General features: G+C 31.6%; 2 protein-coding genes, 1 long non-coding RNA gene and 3 other non-coding genes across 7 annotated transcripts; 2 read left to right on the forward strand and 4 right to left on the reverse strand.

Annotated features, from left to right (window-relative positions):
• Positions 1-272: 272 nt before the first annotated feature.
• Positions 273-6,554, forward strand: LOC7474660 (5'-adenylylsulfate reductase-like 5). Its single transcript, XM_024584114.2, has 4 exons — positions 273-954; positions 4,997-5,178; positions 5,450-5,574; positions 5,867-6,554. Exons 1-4 carry the CDS (start codon positions 805-807, stop codon positions 6,292-6,294), a joined length of 885 nt encoding a protein of 294 aa, XP_024439882.1. The 5' UTR covers positions 273-804; the 3' UTR covers positions 6,295-6,554.
• A 2,550-nt stretch (positions 6,555-9,104) lies between these two features.
• LOC7489666 (uncharacterized) lies at positions 9,105-11,772 on the forward strand. Of its 2 annotated transcripts, none has more exons than XM_006375830.3 (2): positions 9,105-10,750; positions 11,251-11,772. In XM_006375830.3, the coding sequence occupies exons 1-2, from the start codon at positions 9,968-9,970 to the stop codon at positions 11,281-11,283; spliced, it is 816 nt and encodes a 271-aa protein (XP_006375892.3). In that variant the 5' UTR covers positions 9,105-9,967; the 3' UTR covers positions 11,284-11,772. The 2 variants fall into 2 exon arrangements, with proteins under 2 accessions (XP_006375892.3, XP_002319159.4); XM_002319123.4 differs by having other exon boundaries at positions 11,276-11,772.
• Positions 11,773-16,456: 4,684 nt separating this feature from the next.
• LOC112323821 (uncharacterized) lies at positions 16,457-17,538 on the reverse strand. Its single transcript, XR_002977300.2, has 2 exons — positions 17,098-17,538; positions 16,457-17,021 (listed from the first exon to the last, which is right to left on the reverse strand). It is a non-coding gene; the product is annotated as an uncharacterized LOC112323821 (long non-coding RNA).
• Positions 16,606-16,698, reverse strand: LOC112323918 (small nucleolar RNA SNORD96 family). The gene has a single exon (XR_002977463.1). It is a non-coding gene; the product is annotated as a small nucleolar RNA SNORD96 family (small nucleolar RNA).
• Positions 17,047-17,188, reverse strand: LOC112323942 (small nucleolar RNA snoR138). Its single transcript, XR_002977486.1, has one exon. It is a non-coding gene; the product is annotated as a small nucleolar RNA snoR138 (small nucleolar RNA).
• LOC112323937 (small nucleolar RNA U19) lies at positions 17,224-17,361 on the reverse strand. The gene has a single exon (XR_002977482.1). It is a non-coding gene; the product is annotated as a small nucleolar RNA U19 (small nucleolar RNA).
• Positions 17,539-21,484: the final 3,946 nt, after the last annotated feature.

The following is a 21,484-nucleotide window of genomic DNA, read 5'->3' on the forward strand; positions in this document are numbered from 1 at the left end:
ATTTTAATACTAAAATTGATTATTTTGGTTGATGTAAGTGATGTTAACAATGATTTTATTTTAATTATCTTTCGAATGAGGACTAAAAATAAAACTATTAAAGTTTTGGATCAAAATTATTTTTTTTGAAATCTCAAAAATTACAGGGATCTAATTTTTATAATTCAAAATATATGAGGATTAAATTGAACATTTCACCGAAATCTTTGAAAAACATTTATAGTGCTCGCACAGATATTTTTTGAAAAAAAGATAAAAAACAAAAGCATTTCCTTTAGAAAAAGCAAATATTCTTTCTTATAAAAAATCCTTGAAAGCACCGAAAGAAAAGAAAAAAAGGGAGTTGAACAACCCTCCCACAGAAACATGAGCATGATGATGGCTATGGATATATTAAAAAAGGCATGGTATCACCCTTAGAACGCCATTTTTGACACCACCCCAAAACCCTAATTACCCTCCCCTCTCCTACAAGACACAGAACTTTCTGAATTTCTAAGATAAAAGCCCTAATCAGTTTTGATTATTACCATTGTTGTCTGTTTATTATTAGTTGTTCTTTCTATTATATTATCATCATTGTTAAGACAAAAAAAAAATACCTAATAATTCACTATCCTACCTTAGTAATAATAATTATGATTATGATTAATAAATCTAATCCTAATAATTAAGAAACCAAACCGCCTTCTAAATCAAGATCATCGCTTTATCCACCAATTGCTTTCCTTTCTCTCTTTATTTTTTCTGGGTTTTCAATTCTGAGATTTGACCTTTTGTTTTCATTTTCCACATCTTTCTTCAATGGCTCTGCTTTCTCTTCTCTTCTTGCTCTCTATTGGTGGGGCTTCTTCGGCATCAGCCTTGTCTATTTGTCCTGATGAATCAGCTTTGTTTCTTTATGATATTCAATCTCAATGTCCTGTTTCGATCTATCCAAATCCTCCTCTTCAGGTGCGTTTCTCTCTTTTCTATTTGCTTGTACTTTTTTTAATTTATACTGTCTCTTTTTTGATTGGTGGTTAGTTGTTGATTTCATGATACTTTTTCATCTGGGCTAGTTTTTTTTTGTGGATTAATGGGTTGTTCATGTTTTGATTTGATTTGTTGTTTCATGGTGTTTGTTGTTGTTGTTGTTGTATTTGATCAAATTGCTTTATGTGTTTTTCTGCTTTTTGTATTTGATTGTTATTTGGCTTGCTGAGCAGTGCTTGGTGAATGTCACGTTTAGATTTTGTGAATTGGAATAGTAAATGTCAATGGGTTGACTTTGTTTTCTTTTCTTTTCTTTTGGTTTTCGTTTTTTTTTTTTAGCAGTATTAGAATTTTCCACACTGAAAACACAATGAAGTAGAATTTGGACCTTGAATGTTTATCTTTTATTTCCATTTCGTTTCTAGGAGGTTTGAATTTAAGTCCTTCATTTATTTACTTATTCATTTTTTTAAAATTTTGGGAATACCCGTTAGTTTGAGTTTTTTTTTTTTAATTTAATTGTTGGTCATGGACCAAGGGAACTATCATTTATCAATTGCATGAGGGCTGAGTCTACTTTTTTTTAAAAAAAAAATAAAAATTATAGTGTTGTGGAGCAATTGTATTTTTCATTTTGAGGGGTTAATCCTGGACAATGTCTTTCCCTTCTTTTATAGATTGTCAGTTGTTAAAATCTTATCCCAAGCTGCTTCCTGTGCAAAAATTAAAGACTCTGTGTAGTGAACTTGACGTTCCAGATAGTTCCTGGGACTAGAAATGTGTAAATCTGAAGAAGAAACAGAAGGAAAATGAACTCCCATAGGCACGTGACAAATTTCGATAGCTAGGATGTTGTGTTAATTGTTTTATTTTCTTCACTTCACAATTATTTTGGAATCTTGATGAACTGGAGGTTGCAGAGGGTTATTGTGAATGGGAAAGCTGGATTAGATAGAGGCATTTATGTAGGAACATGGGACAGACAATGTAAGAGTGCCTCCTGGAGAAACTAGAAAGACATAATCATTATGAATCCACTTGTTATGTGCCGTTCTAATGTTTTGGGGAAAAGAGGACATCTAACTTCCAATTTACAAGTGTGTAATCATATGATATCACCAATCTAGGTGCCTTTTAGTTTAGAATTCTCTTTGAACATTTTGCCTTCAGATTCTATTTCATGCAAAGCTCGTGCTTCCTGATAAGTTTTTATACTGCTTCTTGTCTCTATTTGAAACGGTAAGCTAATAGAATCAACTTACGAGGGGGAGGGCCTGCTTCCTTCTTGAAGCTAGTTCCATCATCACTGACTCGTGCCTTTGTAATCTTTTGATCTATCAGAACTTGTTCCATAGGTCTAGGAAGACCCTAACCATTTCAAAACCTGCAGGAAAAAACATATCATTTTGAACGAAATTAAATTGTTCTCATTATGGTTTACTTGGTATGGTGATTTTTTTTGGGGGGCAGACCTCAAAAATATAGGTAGTCTCAATGTTACCACCAAACAATTTGTGGTATCAATTTTACCCTCAAACTTTTAGAAATTTTTTATTAAGGATTTCCATCCATTTTAAGGCTTTCCATCAGTATTTCCTTCCAAATTGTACTTTCTATTTGTGAGAAACATCATTTTATAAGGAACTTGTACTTGATGTTTATTGAGAAATCAAATAGGATAGTGGTAAAATCAATAGAAAAAATAGTTTGGGTGCAAAATTGATAATTCCCAATAATCTGCTGGTATATTTGATGTTTGTCCTTTTTTTTTTGTGTGTGGGAAAGCCTTAATATTATTTTATCCATTTCTCTCTCTCTCTCTCTCTCTCTCTCTCTCTCTCTCTCTCTATCCATGTGCGCTGAGAGGGGGTGGGGATGAGTGTGTTGCTCTTCTATGGGGTAGCATTTCTTTAGGAGGATGACCGCTCACTGCATTTTGTGTGAGCATCATCCTAACAACAATGGATAAATGAGAAATTATAACATTGAAACAAATTTTACATATTAACCAAATTTCTCTCAACTGGACAAGAGGGCATATGATATATCTGAGTTTTTCTCTCTTATGAATTACTTGTAATTGATGGTTGACAGGCTTTAGTCCATTATTCTAAATCGTGAACTTGAATGTGGTTACTGCTATGCTATGGTATCCTACATTCCAAACAGACGCATCTGTAATGTTAGTCCTATTGAAGTAGAAGGAAGAACAGAAGATGAACTGACAACTGGTCACTTGAGAAAATAGATGAACTATTCTTCTTTTTTCTTTGGATATTTCCATGTTTGTTTTGTTTTTGTACTTTACCTAAGATCATGTAGTCACTTGGAAACTGTTGACAAAAGACCTAGTGCCTCAGTTTGGCTAGATAGAGGTAGTGGGATAAAAACTCAGTGTGACAACAATTACACTTCAGCTAACCTTGCACAGTTGTTGTGTATACATGCAACCTAACCTTTCTTTTGCTAGATAGAGGTAGTGGGATAAAACTCAGTCTGGCAACAATTTCTCATTTGCTTAAGCTTGTACAGTTCTTGCGCTGACATGCAATTTTGCACATGAGATTTGCTTTCCACTGTTTTTGTTGTTTTTTGCCTGAAGAAATCTGTAATCACTCCTTTATAGCTGAGTTGAACTTTCAAACCCATTCAGTTTGGGGCACTCGAGTGAGGAATTTCTTGTACGGGATTTCCATGTACTTCTAAATATTAGGAAACAACCGTAGCTTGTATCTGAATCGTATTTGAAACACAACTTCCCTGTTGGAAGCTCACTTTTGCTATCCTTCTCTGGAAATTGCTTTGGAAGACTCCCACAAAAAGGAAAAAAGGTTTGTGAGGGAGAGAGAGAAAATAGAGAATGATGGGTGATATTGGAGGGATAAAATAGAGAACAAGTTAAGGCATGGCAAGAGGATGAATGACTAATGAAAAAAGGAAGAGAAAAACAGGGTCATATATTCTTATGACTTGTCAGAAGTCTAAATTTGTATCTGAGGGATAAAAGGATATTGTGATAACTTAACTTTTGGACAAAATGAATGGAAGTGAAAGTCATAAATCCTTGGGACACATCAGAAATCTAATTTTATATGAAGTAGAGAACTCTACTAAGGGAGGCATTCAAATTATTTATAGCTCTATGGTGCTTAATCCAGTTGATGAGTCATAAGGTTGTCATAGCTCCTAGCTTCTCAGTGGAGTTTATATTGGTTATGGAGCAGAACAGGCACAAGCTCACAGCATCCTGTCAATTATCACTGGACATGATCCACCAGAGACTTCTTTCTGAGGGGGGACCAAATGAATGGATCATATGTTTCACCTCTTTAACAGTTTGTTTGAAACACATTCATGAATACCTCTTTAATGGTTTGTTTGAAACATATTCACGAATAAATTGAATTTGAAGTGAATATATGTGGATTAAAAGGAGATTGAGTTATGAACTTTCTTTAGTGGACAACTTAAAAGTAAGGTAAAACTTCCATATTCACAAATCATGAGAGCATACACAGATTTTATTTTTTTTAATCCACTTAAACAAGTTACAATGTAATTTGTGCACAGTAGATAGTTTCAATTCCAAATGCATAAATTGGTTTAAATAAATTCTGAACTATTTGTTTGTGCCAATTCATGGGAATTTTAAAAAATGAAAAAGTTGGTTAGTTGTTTACTTGTGGGATTGTGGTACTTGTATGCTTAGCTCTTTGGTCATTTACATGTAATATTTCTTACAAAAAAAATTTTGACCGTCCCAAGGTCTGGTTGCTCATTTTTTATTTATATGTAATTCAAAAGAGTTTATAAATGCCATTTCATAATGTCTTCCTACTCACCATCTTGTTCATGTAACTTGTAATAAAAGTCCAGTTTTCTGCCTTATGTACTGTATATTTTATGCCTTCATTTCTCAGATTTTACTAGGATAATCATTATTTTGTCTTTATTTGATTGGTCCAAATAATTCAAGCTTTGTATTAGTTTGTAGTGCTGAACTATATACTTTTGTTAATAGGTGGATGGGGATTTCCTGGACAGAGCCTTAACTTCAAAACAGAGGAATGCTTATACTTCTGTACTCTTTTATGCTTCATGGTGTCCTTTCTCATGCAGTATGCTTCCAAAATTTGAAATTCTTAGTTCCATGTTCCCTCAAATCGAACATTTGGCTGTTGAACAATCTTCAGCTCTACCAAGGTGAAACACCACTATCCTGGCCTGCTTATAATATTTCCTCATCCTTGCTGCTTGTAATATTTCCTCATCATTGTGGATGATGTGGCTATAGAGGCATAAGACTCGTTCCTCAAAGCGTAGTTTCAATTCGATTCTTTTTAATTGTCATCTTTTGATACTCATTGAATGTTTTATTGATTTTTTGTTGGAGGTTTCTGTCAAACACCAACAATCTTTGGCTAAGTTATCCTGTATTTTGTCTAGTGATAACAATGCCATATCTTTTTTGCAGTATATTTTCAAGATACGGAATCCACAGCCTGCCTTCAATATTAATAGTCAACCAGAGATCAAAAGTGCAGTATAGAGGGCCAAAGAACCTTCAATCTCTTGCTCAGTTTTATAAGAAAACAACAGGTAGATTTGTTTTTCCGTGCCAAAAGTTGTGTACATTCTTACTGAGCTCACTTCCCATCTCTGCTTCCACCATTTTATAAGCATTGATCTCTTGGACCTGACTATGTTGTAAGATTGACACACACAAAGTGCTTTATTAAATTGTAGTCAATATCAACCTTGCAGCACATTAAAAGTTGTCCAAGGGTTTATTAGTGCCCTATGATTACACATGATTTCCAGCAACATACAATAGTCGAGTCATCAATAAAATTTATGCATCCTGTTTGTAACCTGACTGTCTGTGATTCAGGACTTGAACCAGTTCAACTTTTTACCAAAGATGACTCTTCTAGTACAGAGGGTCATGAAAAATCCATCTTGCAGCCATGGAATGGACCATCCTTGGAAGAGATAATAAAAAGGGAACCCTACTTAGCACTTGCTACATTGTTTCTCTGTTTGAGGGTGCTGCTATATGCATCTCCAAAAGCCTTGTCGCATCTCAAGGCTTTCTATGTCTCTTATATACCACATTTCAACTTGGAAATATTTGGAGAGACTAGCCAATTTTTTGGGCGTATCCTTCATATGATTGATGTGAGGAGGATTTGGACTAAGCTGAGATTATGCAAGACCAGGAATTTCCATGAACGTGCAAAAAATTGCCGGGTTTGGGCTTCCTCGCTGGCTTCTGTTTCTTTGGGTGAATCTTCTTCATCAACTAGGTCACAGTCCTGAGGCATATCCTGGTATCTCTTGGCACTTAAAATCAAAGGTAGAAAAGAGCTTACTACTGTTAACATAATGTATTACAAGCAGAATTATTGTTCTGGGACAGGCGGTCTCTCTCACCCTGTAAAATTTTACTATTAGTGATACTTGTGATGATGATAGCTGAAACCATTGTTGGCTGTTCTAGTTTTGGGAGGGAGCAAAAAATCATGTAAATTTGAGAACAGCTTTCCCATTTTGTATATTATTTATCATTTGGAGGAACATCTTCACACTTAAGTGGATGTAAGCATATCCTCTCTCGGCCCGCGCAAACACTAATGGCCGAAACAGACAGCAGGTTCAAAGTTTACGTTCAGACACTTGAAGAACAGGAGACTATAAATAGGTTTAAGATTTGATCAGGAGATCGATCCCAATCCGAAGGATGGAAAATATTTTCAAGTACATTGTCCATTAAAGTCTCTCTTTTTACCTCAGCTGTAATGTTTTGACATAAAAAGAAACATTTTAATAGGAAAAAGCAACGATACTATTGGAGTAGTTATTAAGTATAAATGATTGGAGTAGTTATTAAGTATAAATGAATGAGGGACATTGAGCTAATTGTACATAAACGTGATAAGTATAAATAGAAAAGAAAAACAAAACAAAAAAGAAAAAGAAGAGAGAAAACCGAAAGAGAGGGACAGAAAGAAGAAGAGATGAGAAAGAAAAATCAAGGAGATGAGATTTAGAAGAAATAAACTCCTAATTTAAGATTTACACTTTGATTTGTAAATAATTGTTGTAATTAGTTTGATTTTGAAATTGTTGAGGTTTTAGGGTTTTGAAATTTATGTTTTTGACTTTAGTTGATGGATTTATAGGTTAAATGTTAGAAGTTAATTGTTATTAGTATTTGAGGTTGTTAATAGGATTTTTGGAGATTTGTCATTTTGAGGAGACTAGTGGATTGAGATCTGGAATCTCGATTAACTGGTTGATCGGTTTGTCTAACTCGGTTGATCAGTTAGATTGTTTCAATTTAATCAATTGATAAGTCATTTTTGATCGACCAATTGACATGAAGGATTTCATTAGACCGGTTGGTAGATTTCGGTCGACCAGTTAACCAAATAGAAAGGGTTGATCAGTTCTTTTAGGATCGGTCAATTTAAGATATATTTGGGATTAATTGAGTAGACCCGTTTCGTTTTTATAAATACATCTTGGTCTTAAATCTTAGAGTTGTAATCTCTTAAGTTTTATGCTTTGAGTTATTTTTGAATATGTCTTTTTTTGTATTCAGATACTCCACTTTACTTGCTGGGCCATAACTAAGATTCCGTTGATATCTGCGTTTGTATTTCTTCTGCTTTTGAGTTAATTAAGTGGATAATATTTCATATTCAAGAGGAATAATATAAATATTTGAATTGTTAATATGAAATGAATCATGCTTCTTGATAAAATATATATTGCTTATTATCTCATGTTTATGATAAAACATAATCATTTATTGAAACTAATTTCTTGAGATGAGTCATTATGTAATTTTGAATTGATAGTTTATCATTTGATTGATTACATGAATTGAGTCTTTAAAAAATATTTTTGTTTTGTTTGATTATAACTCTATGGTATGCCAATTAGAATACTTATGTTAAAGTGTTAGTTGTTGTGCACTTTGTAATTCTAGACCCTAGTTGGTCGGAAGAGTTATCAACTTGTGACTACAAATCATCCTATATTCTGAAGCGTCATATTTATTGTATTTTGATTTTTTAACGAGCTTTAACTTATAATATTTCTTATTATGATCTCATTATAAAAATTTCTTATAAAAACATAAATCCAAACTTTTATATAAATATATTTGCACAGGTAAGAAACTGGGAAGAAACCTTATCTGGGATTCCAGTCGTGATATCAGCAATGTAGTCTCTATGCAGGGTTTATTTATTTATTTTTTTGGGTTGCGGGGACGTGAAAAAAACTACGACTGTTAAAGATGCACTGTACTCTGTTATCGCTTTATTGAAGTCCCCACTCCTCGTGCACCTGCCCCCCATGATTTCAGTGGTGGGGGCGTCCTCATGCCACCTTCCGGTCAATAGCCTTTCCCTTTGACGAAACCCTGATGCTCGGCATGGGCCCTCTTTCCCTTTGATTGTGCTCGCCGTTACCGGCGAAGTATGGCAAGGACAGTGACACGACTCCCTCTTGTTCTTAGCCAAATCAACACAGGCACCCCTCAACTTTTAGATCTTTTTTTCAGGAATTGGTCAGGCTATTATTGAAATTGAAAGAAAGAAAGAAAGGTGGCCAAAGTTTAATATTCATAATTAGAATGAGATTGCTAGTTAATATGTACACAAAATATATGAATATACAAGAGCATCCAATGTTCAAAATTTTAAGCAATTTTCTCCCCCATTTTTTTTCTTCAATTTTCTCCACAACGTCATGAAAGGTATAAGGATCTAGAGATGGGATTAAAAAGAGAGGAAGGAATAAGACTTGGGTAGCCTAGTTTGGCTAGGTGATAAGCATTCCTTGTAAATAATAATAATAATAATAATAATAATAAAACAATTGAATCCTATACCATTAGCAAGATTGCTTGAATCTAACCCTTTAAATTAATTTATGTACTCTAAGGACTAAAGAAGCTAGACCTTCGTAAAAAACATTTTTTTAAAAATAAATCATTTTATGTTTTTAATTATTTTGATGTGCTGATATTAAAAATAAATTTTAAAAAATAAAAAATATATTGTTTTAATATATTTTTAAACGAAAAAAACACATTAAAAAAACAAATAAATATTTATCCAAATCAACCACCTTTGTGATCCGGCAGAATATCATGTGAAGAAGGCAAATATGTCCACTCCACGACTATCAAATTTACAAATTATTAATTTTTACAACTTAATAAAAAGACACAAAAAGCCAATAAAGATTAAAGAGAGCTCCAGCCTATGGACAGTTGTCTGGAGGCTTTCACTTTCATCTTTGCTGCTCTTCGATCAAGACCTACCCTATCACTTTCATTCGAAGCAAACTTCTCCAAGCAACCGACATCCTTCTCTTTCCTTCCTTCCCTACCTCTCCATGGCCATGAGAGTGAGACTATCGAAGGAATCTCTAGCAAAGACTTTCTTCTCCATCTCCCTCTCTAGGAATGTTCTTCAGAGGAACTTACGAACATATTTTTAACACGTACTGTTGGCACATTTTTTCTCCAAACTTGGTAGATTAAATTATTTAACAATCCAATATAGAATTGAAAAGAAATATCAAGGAAGCCTATCAAACAAGGCAATTCGATTCTCCAAAGTGGGTCCGATGGACCACCACCTTGCCTTCTCGTCGCCCGTGGGAAGGATTAGCCTTCGAAACATCACATAGCTATCCAAAAGAGCAAGCTCACACTCCATCTCAGAGCAAGAGGACACCATGGAACGGTGGCCTTGGCTTTTCTAGCACACCATGAAGATTCCACACTTCTTGCCTACCTTCCTAGATAGCTTGATCAAGTAACTCAACCCCCCCTCCCCCCTAAAAACAAATTAGCCATCATAGTAAATAAATTTAAAGACGCTTGCCCATATACTTATATATTAGAGATATCCCTTCTCCTTTTTTTTATCCATTTCTACTTCCAAGAGAAACTTCTCTCCCTCTATGTGATATGGATCTTGAAGAGTGGGAGCTACTACCCCATGATGGGTTCATTGATTACCATGAAGATGGTGAAAAGAAGACTTTTGGGGCAAGCAAACGTAGTAATCCTCGTCGTCCCAAGAGCATGGTCAACATGAACTACTTCATGTGCCCATCTTCACCACCGAAAGATTCTAGGCTAGTTCCTAATCAACTTGTCCCGGTTCCAATTCAGTTGGAGCCAACAACAACAGCTGGCAAGGATGTCCCAGAAGGTCATGTGATCTCAAAAAAAGAAGTGATCTCCGTGGTACCTATTGACCTAGGTGCTGCGGTTCCTTCTGTGATCATGCCAGAAGTCAAAGAAGCTGATCAAGACTCAGTTTCTCAAGTTTTCTTCAAGAAAATGAAGGAAAACGAATTTGTCGACATGAAATTGGACTCTCCAAAGTCCTCTAGCAGTAAGGGTGGCTTTGTGCCTCCTCAAATTGATGCTGGCGCTACTTTTAACTTTGAAGACCAAAGTGATCATCAGGGCTATAAAGGTGATCGGGAATTGGATGCCACCAAGATTAGTTCTCCAAGGATCAAGAGCACTGGAAAAGAAAGTGGTACAAAAGGGGAGGTGAGATGGGAGGAGAATGGTGGTGGCTTGAATTTATGGAAGTTGAGCTTAACTGGGATTGGTGCTATTTGCTCTTTTGGTGTTGCTGCTGCTACCATCTGTATTTTCATCTTTGGAAGTCACCAGAGAAACAAGCAGCAACAACAGAACCAAAAGCCGAGCTTCCAGATTTACACTGATGACAAGGTTTGGATTTTCTTTCTTTTTTATTTGACACTCTATTTTATTTCTCAATCAGTCATATATCTCTGAGCATATGCCAATTGAGCATGGATCATACGGTTGATTTCTTAATCTTGTTTTCCATGAAGTACTAAATATTTAGATCACAGAACTTGAAAATAAGTAATCAAATGTAGCATGATCAATCATTTGTATTTCAAACACATTTTGATTTACGCTCATCCTTGCTAGTTGATATGACATTTTTTCTCCCTCTCTCTTTGTGCTGGCATAGTTTTTTAAAAAGGGATTTGAATTTAAAGTACTATAATCAAGGGGAAAATGTGATTAGTTATCAGGGTATGCTTTTGGCCAAGATATGACGATCACTTTCACAGAGCAAAAACAGAGTATACATTTATGAGGAGTGACATGTATGAAAATACCCCTAATTACCCCATTTTATTTCTCATGTCTTTTTTATACTAAGATTTTTCTTCATTTTGGGGATTCTTAATCTATAGTATGCACTCACAACTGTGGTCACAGAGGATTGAGCAAGTGGTTCACCATGCAACAAAATTGAATGGAGCAATTTCAGTCGCAAGAGGAGTACCTGTTGCTAGAGCTCACATTACCTATGGTGGTTACTATGGTGGTATCTGAGGCAGAAATCCCAGTTGCTCCCCTGTGTCAATTGTGGTTTCTAAGCAAGTTTACAGAATGTTTTATATACATAGGGTGGTCTCCATATTTTATACATTAAAAATATGTGATCTTTGTGTAGATAATAGATTCCAGTGAATCCTGTATATATCTGAGATCCCTGTGGATGAGCCACTAGTTAAATGCTGGTTTCTTGTACGTGTGATTACAGCACTAGCTGAAAGTTTGTATTGGGATTGACCCAAATAGTTAGTTTTCTGCTGCTACTCTAGCAATACTCTCTTTTTTTTATTTGTTAACTGTGAGTGTCTAGTGAGTTTACAGGTATCTTAATTAATTTCTTGAAACCCTGGAGGTAATGAATATATAAATTTCTAGTAGCTTTAAGTTATTAGCACTTGAACTGATAATCTCTGAATTACAAACCCGAAACCTATACTCGAGATTTACTCATGCAATATACTTAATTAATGATGGGAATGCCTTGAACAAGTAACCAGAGCAATTCCATGTATGTGCAGATAAGGATGAGCGTGGATGCAGTCAACTGATAGAATCGTTTTTTATTTGCTAGTTGGCCTCCGTTGTCACTTGTCAGAAAGCTCTTATCCTCAATGGCTAATTGTCCTTGTTTGTTCTGAAATTGAATATTTTCTTCCTCTTATGGAGACTGCTGTAGCCTGTAGGTGGTTTTAATCTTGAATATATTACACCAGCAGGCCAAATGGTCGTCACGGATTAAGCTTGCGAGATGCACGTCATTGCCATCCAATGAGATTTCTCTTGCAAGCTCTTTAAGATATTTGTGAAAAAGAAATGAAAATGACTGATTGAACAACACAGCAATCCAAGCAAACGAGATTTATGGAGTCGTGACCCCCTTGAGAAAGTGAATGCTTTAGCAGACAAGATTGGTGCCAGATGCTCAGTCTTGAAGGGATGATAGGATTGTGATGCAATCCACATTCTTTGAGTACTCTCAAATTTTTTGCAAGAATCTTTAAATAGCAAAAACTTGAACCCACAATGAGATTTTAGATCTAAGATTTAAAATGTCCCAAAAATGAATTAATAGAAAACACTTTAACTAGAAACTAAAGCAAAAACAAAGGGAAAATGACAATTAAAGGAAAGGAAATGGAGGGGATGTCGGGGTTGATATAATTTTGATTATTTATATAATTAATTGTTTAGTGGTTTTTGTTTTCAATTAGATATTAATGTTTAAATTTTTTTATTGATTGATAGTGAATTTAGAAAATTTATATCCTAAAACTAAAATAAGAAATTAATAAGTTTTTTTAACATATATAATATATTTTATTTTCTCCATGCATATCGGATTTAAATTCTTAATTACTCTTGATTTTTGAATGAAATACTATTGCATTCCTTTATTTTGTAAATTTATCATGAAAAAAAGGTTTAATTTAAATGTAATAATTCAATATGCATTTTATTCAATATGTATATTAAAGTAATAATCAACTCAATGGCTTGTGTCAGATTTTTTTGCTTATTTAGAAACTCTAGCATTGCTTGAACGTTTTTCTTATTATGTTTAAAAAAGTTTGACCCGGCTCACGGTGTTGCGCCGATCATCTATATTAGTTTATTCAAGTTATGTTCTTGGATTCTTTTTTAATTTATAATTTTTTTTGTTTTTAGCCTTCAATATTTAGTTCATTATAGTTAGATTTTCTAATTTGTTTCAATATGTGTTTCATGGTTTTATCACAATATCATATTCTAGATTCCGAGTTTTGCAAGTTAATCATGGTTGATTCAATATTCAACTGCCTCAATATTTTTAAAAAAATATATCATCATTTAAATATTTCATAGGTATGCATTAGTTTTTTTTTTTACTTCTTAACATTTTATATCTTTCTTAAGGTTGAAAAAAAAATTGATATGACATGTAGAAAAATGATTTAAGGAGTGTAGTTGCGGTTGCTTTTAAAAGTGTTTTTCATTCGGAAATGTATTAAAATGATATTTTTTATTTTTTAAATATTATTTTTGATATCAGTTCATCAAAACGATCTGAAAATAATAAAAAAATATTAATTTAAAGTAAAGAAAAAATAAAAAAAATATAATTTTTTTCAAAAACACTTTTAAAACACAAAAACAAACAGGGTAGATTCAAATGAATTTATAACGTTGTTGCCGGTGAGGTTTCTAATTTGATCAAAAAAAAAAAATTTCGTGCGTCTCCATTGTTTTTTTTTTTTTTTTTTTTGCTATAACACTTTCTTTTACATCTACGGTTATAATTTGGTACGAGTTTTATTTCTTAATATTGTGTAAAACAATATTTTCAATATTCTTTTATATAGTGCTATAGAAAAGAGTGGTTCGTTGAAATTAATGTAAAAACTTTAATGTGATAATGCTTCTTTGTTGGCCTCTACTGTTTTGTGCATTAACTTTTCATTGACTTTTAACTTATTTTATGGAATTGAAAAAGTTTTCATTAATTAATGATGAAACGTATACTATTTATTTCATGTTTGTAGCTTTCTTTATGTTCTTTTGTACTTTTTTTCCCCTTCTCAATCCTTGTCTATCAAGTTTTGTACGGAGATAACAAATTGACATAAATATACTTGATTTTTTTTTCCTTCTCCTTATATATTTTTTAATTCTCAAAACATTAAACATCACACAAAAATCGTTGAAGCTTCACATTTTATTTGTTTTTACATTTTAAAAGTATTTTTAAAAAATTTAAATTTTTATTTACTTCAAATTAATATTTTTTGATGTTTTTAAATCATTTTAATTTGCTAATATCAAAAATAATTTTTAAAAATAAAAAAAAATATTATTTTAATACATTTCCAAGTAAAAAACACTTTGAAAAGCAATCGCAACCACAAACAAACCCAATTCAAGATAAGAAAATCTTTGTAAATCTTATTTTAGTCGATTTGTTTTTTTTAATTTCCCTCATCTTTCATACTTATTTCATATCTTAGACATTAAAGCATAGTTATTAAACCCGACCCGGGGGTTGACCCGGCCAAGCAGCCGGGTCCCAGGTTTCATGGGTCAACCTGGATTAACCCAGAAAAATTTAAAAAAAAATTAAAGTTTTAATATTTCATATGAAAAAATCCATGTAAATATAGATTATACATATTATGAAGTTTAAAAGAATATTTTAAAAAAACATTTATCCCACATTAAAAAGATATTATGTTAAGCTTTTAAGTTAAAGTATTTAAATTAAAATTTTTTTTTATCCCACATTGAAAAAACATAACTTTTTTCATGGGAACAGTATACATATGAGAAGGTTTCAAATCCCACATTGAAAAGATAATATATTATCTTTTTAAGTTGAAGTATTTAAACCAAAAAGTTTTTTATCCCACATTGAAAAAACATGATTTTTTTTTCTTGGAACATAGAGTATATATACTAATGGGTTTCAAATCCCACATTGATTAAAAAAACATGATTTTTTTCGCCCGGGCTGTTGCCACAGCCGGTCTTTTATTAAACCCGGGCCGGTCCAGCCACCGGGTTGACCCACCAGGCCGGGCCGGGTTTAATAACAATTCATTAAAGGTGGAATTGCAAAGTTTTCATTCATTAATGATGAAATGTATACTATTTATTTCATGTTTGTAGCTTTCTTTATGTTTTTATGTCCTTTTTTTTCCCTTCTCAATCCTTTTCTATCAAGTTTTGTACGGAGATAACAAATTGACATAAATATTCTTGATTTTTTTTTTCCTTCTCCTAGTTGTATATATATTTTTAAATTCTCAAAACATTAAAAATAGCATAAAAATCCTGACGTGAGTTGTTCGGATCAGCTTGCAAGCACCTCGACTAATCCTCACGGCTCTTAAAGTTAATGATCAGGTAAACCTCTAGTGACCATCAATATTTGCAACCATATAGCTCGAACCTGAAATCACAGGAAGAACAAACTTTTTGATCCCAACCTCTTACCACTGAGTCACTTATTATATCGTTACTTGATTTTTTTTTACATCTCCTTTTTATATATACATTTTTTAATTCTCAAAACATTATAAAGATCACACAAAAATCCTCAAAGTTTCATTATGTTTTAATCTTTTACGAGATAAGAAAATCTTCACAAATCTTATTTTACTCAATTTTTTTTTTAATTTCCCTCCATCTTTCATACTTATTTCATATCCTAGACATTAAAGGTTGTTTAAAAATTCTAGAGGCCTTATTAATGTTTTAACATTTTTTTATATACACAAATTCTACAAGGGACCCGTCTCATTTTGTGTTTTTATTTGCGTATAAAACAATATGATAAGTTAATAATCTTACTATTATATATGGAATACAAATAGATAAGTCATAAGTAGCATGTATTTTGCATAATCTCGAGTAAGCATTTCGGTACCATATGGTTGAAACTTTGCTAACAACAAAAACGACACCGTTTATTTTGATATAAAAGATGCACACTGGATGAACATAAAATTGCTCAAGCTTGAAAGGGTATTTTATTAGAAAGAAACTAAAAAGTATGGTGTTTTCTTTGTAGAAATTTATGGTGATATTTTTTTTTTAATCATCAAACTTTATTTTTCTTTAATTACATCCTTTTATGTCCCAATTCATGATCAATTTTATCAAGAATTGGTAAGGAAGAATAAAATTGAAACAAAGGAAACCAAAGTGTACAGAAAAGAAAAAAAGGGTGACATTTTAAAACATTATACAAAACTTCACTTTGATCCTTTTATTTTCTAAACTATAACTTTTTGGTTACTCAATATTTCAGAAACTCAATTGTGGTAAAAAAAACTATTTTTCTTATTTTTTAATCATTTGAGAGAAAAAAAAAGAAGGAAAAATAACTGGATTCCAATTGTAGAAAAAAAATCAATTAACACAATTCCAATCATGAAAATGATGATTTTTGTATCAACAGATTTTATTCCATCAGGATGATTTCGGCTAGGTGTTGTTTGTCCTTTCCATCACTTAAAATGATAGATTTGAGGTTTTTCACGCCATTTATGCATATCTGTGGCAAGGTGAGAAGGTAAAAGGTTGCGCTTTCACATCAAATGTAAATTATATCCATTCACAGCCATTGATGGGAAGAGAAATCCCTCGCCCAATCTGCGTTTTCGTAGAAAGAAATTTTAAGCAAAACAATAGCACAGGATGATATGAAGAAAGTTAAATGTAACAAATGGGTATCAAGGCCTCAGAATTGCAGAAAATGTCTGTCAGAAGACTCATTCGAGTCATTCAGTCCCGAAAGATGGTTTGGTGAATGATATCATCATCGGCCCACCCAATAAACATGCACAAAATCAACAATCAAACCGTATGCACTAAACTAAATCCAGCATTCATGGATTTACTGTGCAGAATAGTGAATTTAGACCCAACATTCCAACACAAAAGGATGTATCTATACATGTCTGAATTCACCTAAAAGTAAGGAACAGAGAAGACATGTTATGCTCCTTTCCCTCAAACTGGCTCGGGAAAACTCTTATTATCAGCCTCAGGCGAGACCAAATGGGGCATCTCGTATTCTGAATAACCTTTGATTTTGTGAGGCTATTAATTTAATCCCTCTTGGAATCAATTAACCCTCTCAATCTCAAAACTAGAAAAAAAATAAAAAAATCAATAAATATTCGAATCCAAACTATAAAAGGAACACAGAAATAGAAGTTCCGTACCCTCTCAAAAGAGATCCAGATTGTTGTACGCCTCTGTCTGAACCAGACGGTATTGTCTTGTTAAGAGACCTTCTGGTTATTCGAAGGCATTATTACAATAAAAATTAAAAGATGAAATAAATTAAGGAATGTCAAAGGCTGCTTGGAGGACAACTGGTAATGAAAAGAGCAAAATTGTCCCCTCAAACGGGCCTTAGATTGAAACGACCGAAGACAAAACATCTTTCGATCTAATTTGATTTCTGCCTCCTAACTAAGCCAGCTATGAAATTGTTTCTCAATTCATATGGCTACTCAAAGAGGCAGTGGAAATTGAAGACGTGAATCTGTAATTGAAATGGAAGAGAGAGTGCAGCAACAGAGACGGAGTTCGGGCTTGGCTTTTAAGGATGGGGATTTAGGGTTTCTTCTGGAATATAGAATTACAAACATGCCCTTTTAAGATAGTCATCCAGGTTTTAGTCCTGCACAATTCTAGATTATTTGAAAATGTTGTTTTATTGAAAATATATTAAAATAATATTTTTTAAAAAATAATTTTTTGTATTAATATATTAAAATAATATAAAAACATTAAAAATATTAATTTAAAATAAAAAATAACTTTTTTTAAAAAAATACTTTTGAATTACAAAAACAAGTAAATACGTTTTATTTATATTTTTATTTTATGTAAAATATTTTCTTATTAACAATGTTGTTTTTAATAAAGTCCAAAATAATTGAAATAAATATTTAAAAAAAATCTCAGTAATTCAATCAAGGAGTGAAAAAAATATTTTTGAAGGTAAAATTCTCATTTTCTTATAAAATGTTTTTGGATGAAAACATATTTTTTTCTATTAGTAACATATTTTTATAAAGTAAAAACTTATCAAAAATGTAAAAGGCAATTTTTTGTTTTAAATCTCTTTTTTATATGGCTGTAAAAAGTTTAATCTTGTTTAAAGTATGACATAATCGATAATTTTATAAATAAAATTGTAATTTTTACAGGGAACATGTTAATGAACTATATGTAAAAAATAGTAGTATAGTAACTCAATAATAATAAGTTTTATTTTATTTATTTTATAGTAATAGTAGTAGTAAGAAATTAACTTTACTTTCTTTTTCCCCTTTAAATAAGCTTGGAGATCATTTTTACTTTGAAAATCTAGAATCTTCATCTAAATACTTTCTAAATTTTTATCCAAGTCATCCTAAAACCAATCCTTCCTATTTACCCTCATATGGAAAAAATTTCTCAAGTGGTTGAACTCTCCTAGACTTTTGGTTTCTATATGGCCATAATATATCATCGTGGTTATCATTAAAATCATTGGCCTTTATATATATACACAACTATAGATTCTTCTAGAGGTGAATTAGCTTGTCTCACTAACCTTTTTCTTTCCAAACCTTTACGGCCTAATCCATCTTAAAAACTGGTCACTTCAATTCTTAAACCAATCATCTTATTTATTACTTCGATAAACTTTGTATTTATCAACTCCAATTATTGTCATGACCAAATAACCCTATTCAAGATTTTTTTTTTTAATTTTTTGGTGGTGATGATCCACTTTTAGTTGACATTGTCGAGAACTAAAAATTAAGTTAATAGCATATATATATATAAGTTTTTTTTTATTTTTATATTAAAAGTGAATAATAGAAATTATTATCCTTAATAATATTTTGGATATTAATATTTTTGTTGGTGTTTTATCCTTACATTAAAAGTGAACAATTTATTTTCTTGTCAAAAATATTTTTTTAATATTTTTAAAATATAGGCCAAAGTCTTTTGAAATTTTACAAACTGGATGTAAAATCTATGCAATACTTTTTTATGCAAAATTATTTTTTGAATTTTTTCTTTAATTTTTAAGACATGCTCTAATACTTTTTTAGGGTTTTTGTCCATATGCAAGGGAATTTATTTATTATTATTTTTTAAAACATTTTTTTTAATTTTCCTTATTTTTTAAGGCTTTGTTTGGCATAATCTCATTTTTCCTTTAAATAAAACTGTCAAAATAGACTCAAGACTCAAGAGCATGTTTGCCAAACACACCCTTATACCAAAACATCCTTTATAAAAAAAAATTTAAAAACAAAACAAAGCCTTACCCAAATGACCCAAATTTGACCCGATCGGGTTGACTTAAAATTTTTAGTTCGATCATAAACTAAACAAAAAACACTGGTTTGACCTGAAAAACAACTCAAAACCAAAATCAAAACTTAAAACAAATCAGAGTTGTAAAAAATACAAAAACTTAATTTTTTTTAATTAAAATGAATCAAACACAGAAAACTCAAGAACATGAAAAACATTCGAAGCAAACCTAGCCACATGACTCTCAAATCCGACCAGATACAACGAAGTCAAAGGCATATGCATGTTGTAAATCATTCAAAAAACAATAATCGAGCATCAAACATCAACGATTATCAACCAATAATCATGATTTGACCAAAATAGGTTTCAGTGCAAAAACAAAACCGTAGGATTAAAACAAAAAAAAAAAATTGATACAAACTAACCCTAATTTATTGATTGATCAAGTCTCACGAAGTGGCTAGTGCAAAGAAATGAATCAAAATTAGTCCAAATCATTGAGTTAAGACAATGTTTTTTCTAAAAACATGAAAAATCAAAACCTAGATTTGCCAAAAAATGCATCAGCTACCACCAAACCCAGAAATTTGCATTCCAATCCCCAAAATCAAGATTTTTTGGTATGCTATTAATGAAAAAAACCAGAAAGTATTTAATAAAAACAGATGCCTGCTAAATTTAGCATTAACAAAATACTAAGATATTTATTTGATATTGTGATAACCTCATTTAAAATTAACAAATAATAAATAATAAAATTAAATAATAATAATAATAATAATAATAATAATAAATCATCTCCTTCACTATTCATGTAATTAATGAAAGAGGTGCGAAACCCAACTTTTTTACCATGGTAGTTAATAAGCTTTACATTGTGCTTAGGAAAACCAAAGTCCACTAGAATCGGTTCGAAGACCCCAATCAACTCTGTCGAAAGCCATCTCAAGATTTGTTTCAAGACAAAGAACATCATCTTTTTTTTTTCTTCTAAAATTTAAAATTATATTTCGATTGTTTTTTAAAGTTTTTTTGTTTGAAAATATATTAAAATAATATTTTTTTATTTTTAAAAAATTATTTTTGATATTAACACCTTTTAAAATTTAAAAACACCTTTAAAACATAAAAATAAAAAGGCTTTAAAACAAGTTAAAATGCCATAGAATTTGTGTTTTTGAAAAAAAAGTTTCCAGAAGAGAATTAACCATTGAACGTTAAATTCTGCGTTGGCAAACCAGTGCCCATCACTCCTCTCTAATTTATAGGATTGTTTCATCATTGGAGGAGTGGCATTATAAAGGGAGGGAATACCAACGTCCTAATAATTCATATATATATAAATAAGAAAAACAATTATTTAAATACATGAAATGTTAAAATAGATTAACCAATATGAACATCACATGGAAGAATCAATAATGGAGATCACGAAAGATTCATATGCACTAGCTAGCTACCTGGCTGGCTTAACAAACAATAAATAAAACAGAAGATTGCTCTAGCGATCTTGCTTAGAAGTTAAAAGACATTAAGAAGGCTTGTCGATGAATATAAAAATGTTAGTCGAGTTGGAAATGTACATCCAAGATGTATTCTTTGAAGCATCTTATATATATATATATATAAACTAAGTTTTTGCAATTCAAGTTCCCCTGGCCACTAATGACAAAGATAGACGTTTCTTGTGCGGTGCAAGTCGTGTTTCTATAAATTTTAAATTTTATTTTTTTGTTTAAAATAATTTTTTTAAAATTTTTATATCGTTTTGATGTGTTGATGTCAAAAATAATTTTTTTAAAATAAAAAATCTTTGTTTTAATGCATTTTTAAGCGAAAAGTATTTTGAACCGCCATCGCTATCACAATTTCAAACAGACCCTTAGTATTAGGGTTACAGGAGAAATTATTTTTTTTTTTATTTTTTTATTTTAAAATAATATTTTTTTATATAATATATCTAAACAATTTAAAATTATAAAAACATTCAAATACTCTTAAAAATACTTTTAAACATGAAAATAAACGTATGGTTGGCTCTGGCCCTCCATTTTCTAATGGTAGAACAAGCATTTTGGAACAAATATTGAGAGGCTTACCATAAGTACGGAGAGTTCATTATTACATATTTTATTAAATGTACTTGCTAGCTGTATATGTTTCATACCTTTTATCATTTTTTTTGGTGTAATATCCTTCTGATTCAAAAACCGTAAAAATGAGGGCTTTTCTATGTATTTCAACGTAGGAATAAAACTAAGTCCTGGAGAAGACGTGCTC

This window comes from Populus trichocarpa, chromosome 13, assembly GCF_000002775.5.
Source record: "Populus trichocarpa isolate Nisqually-1 chromosome 13, P.trichocarpa_v4.1, whole genome shotgun sequence".
In the NCBI taxonomy this organism is placed as follows: Eukaryota; Viridiplantae; Streptophyta; class Magnoliopsida; order Malpighiales; family Salicaceae; genus Populus; species Populus trichocarpa.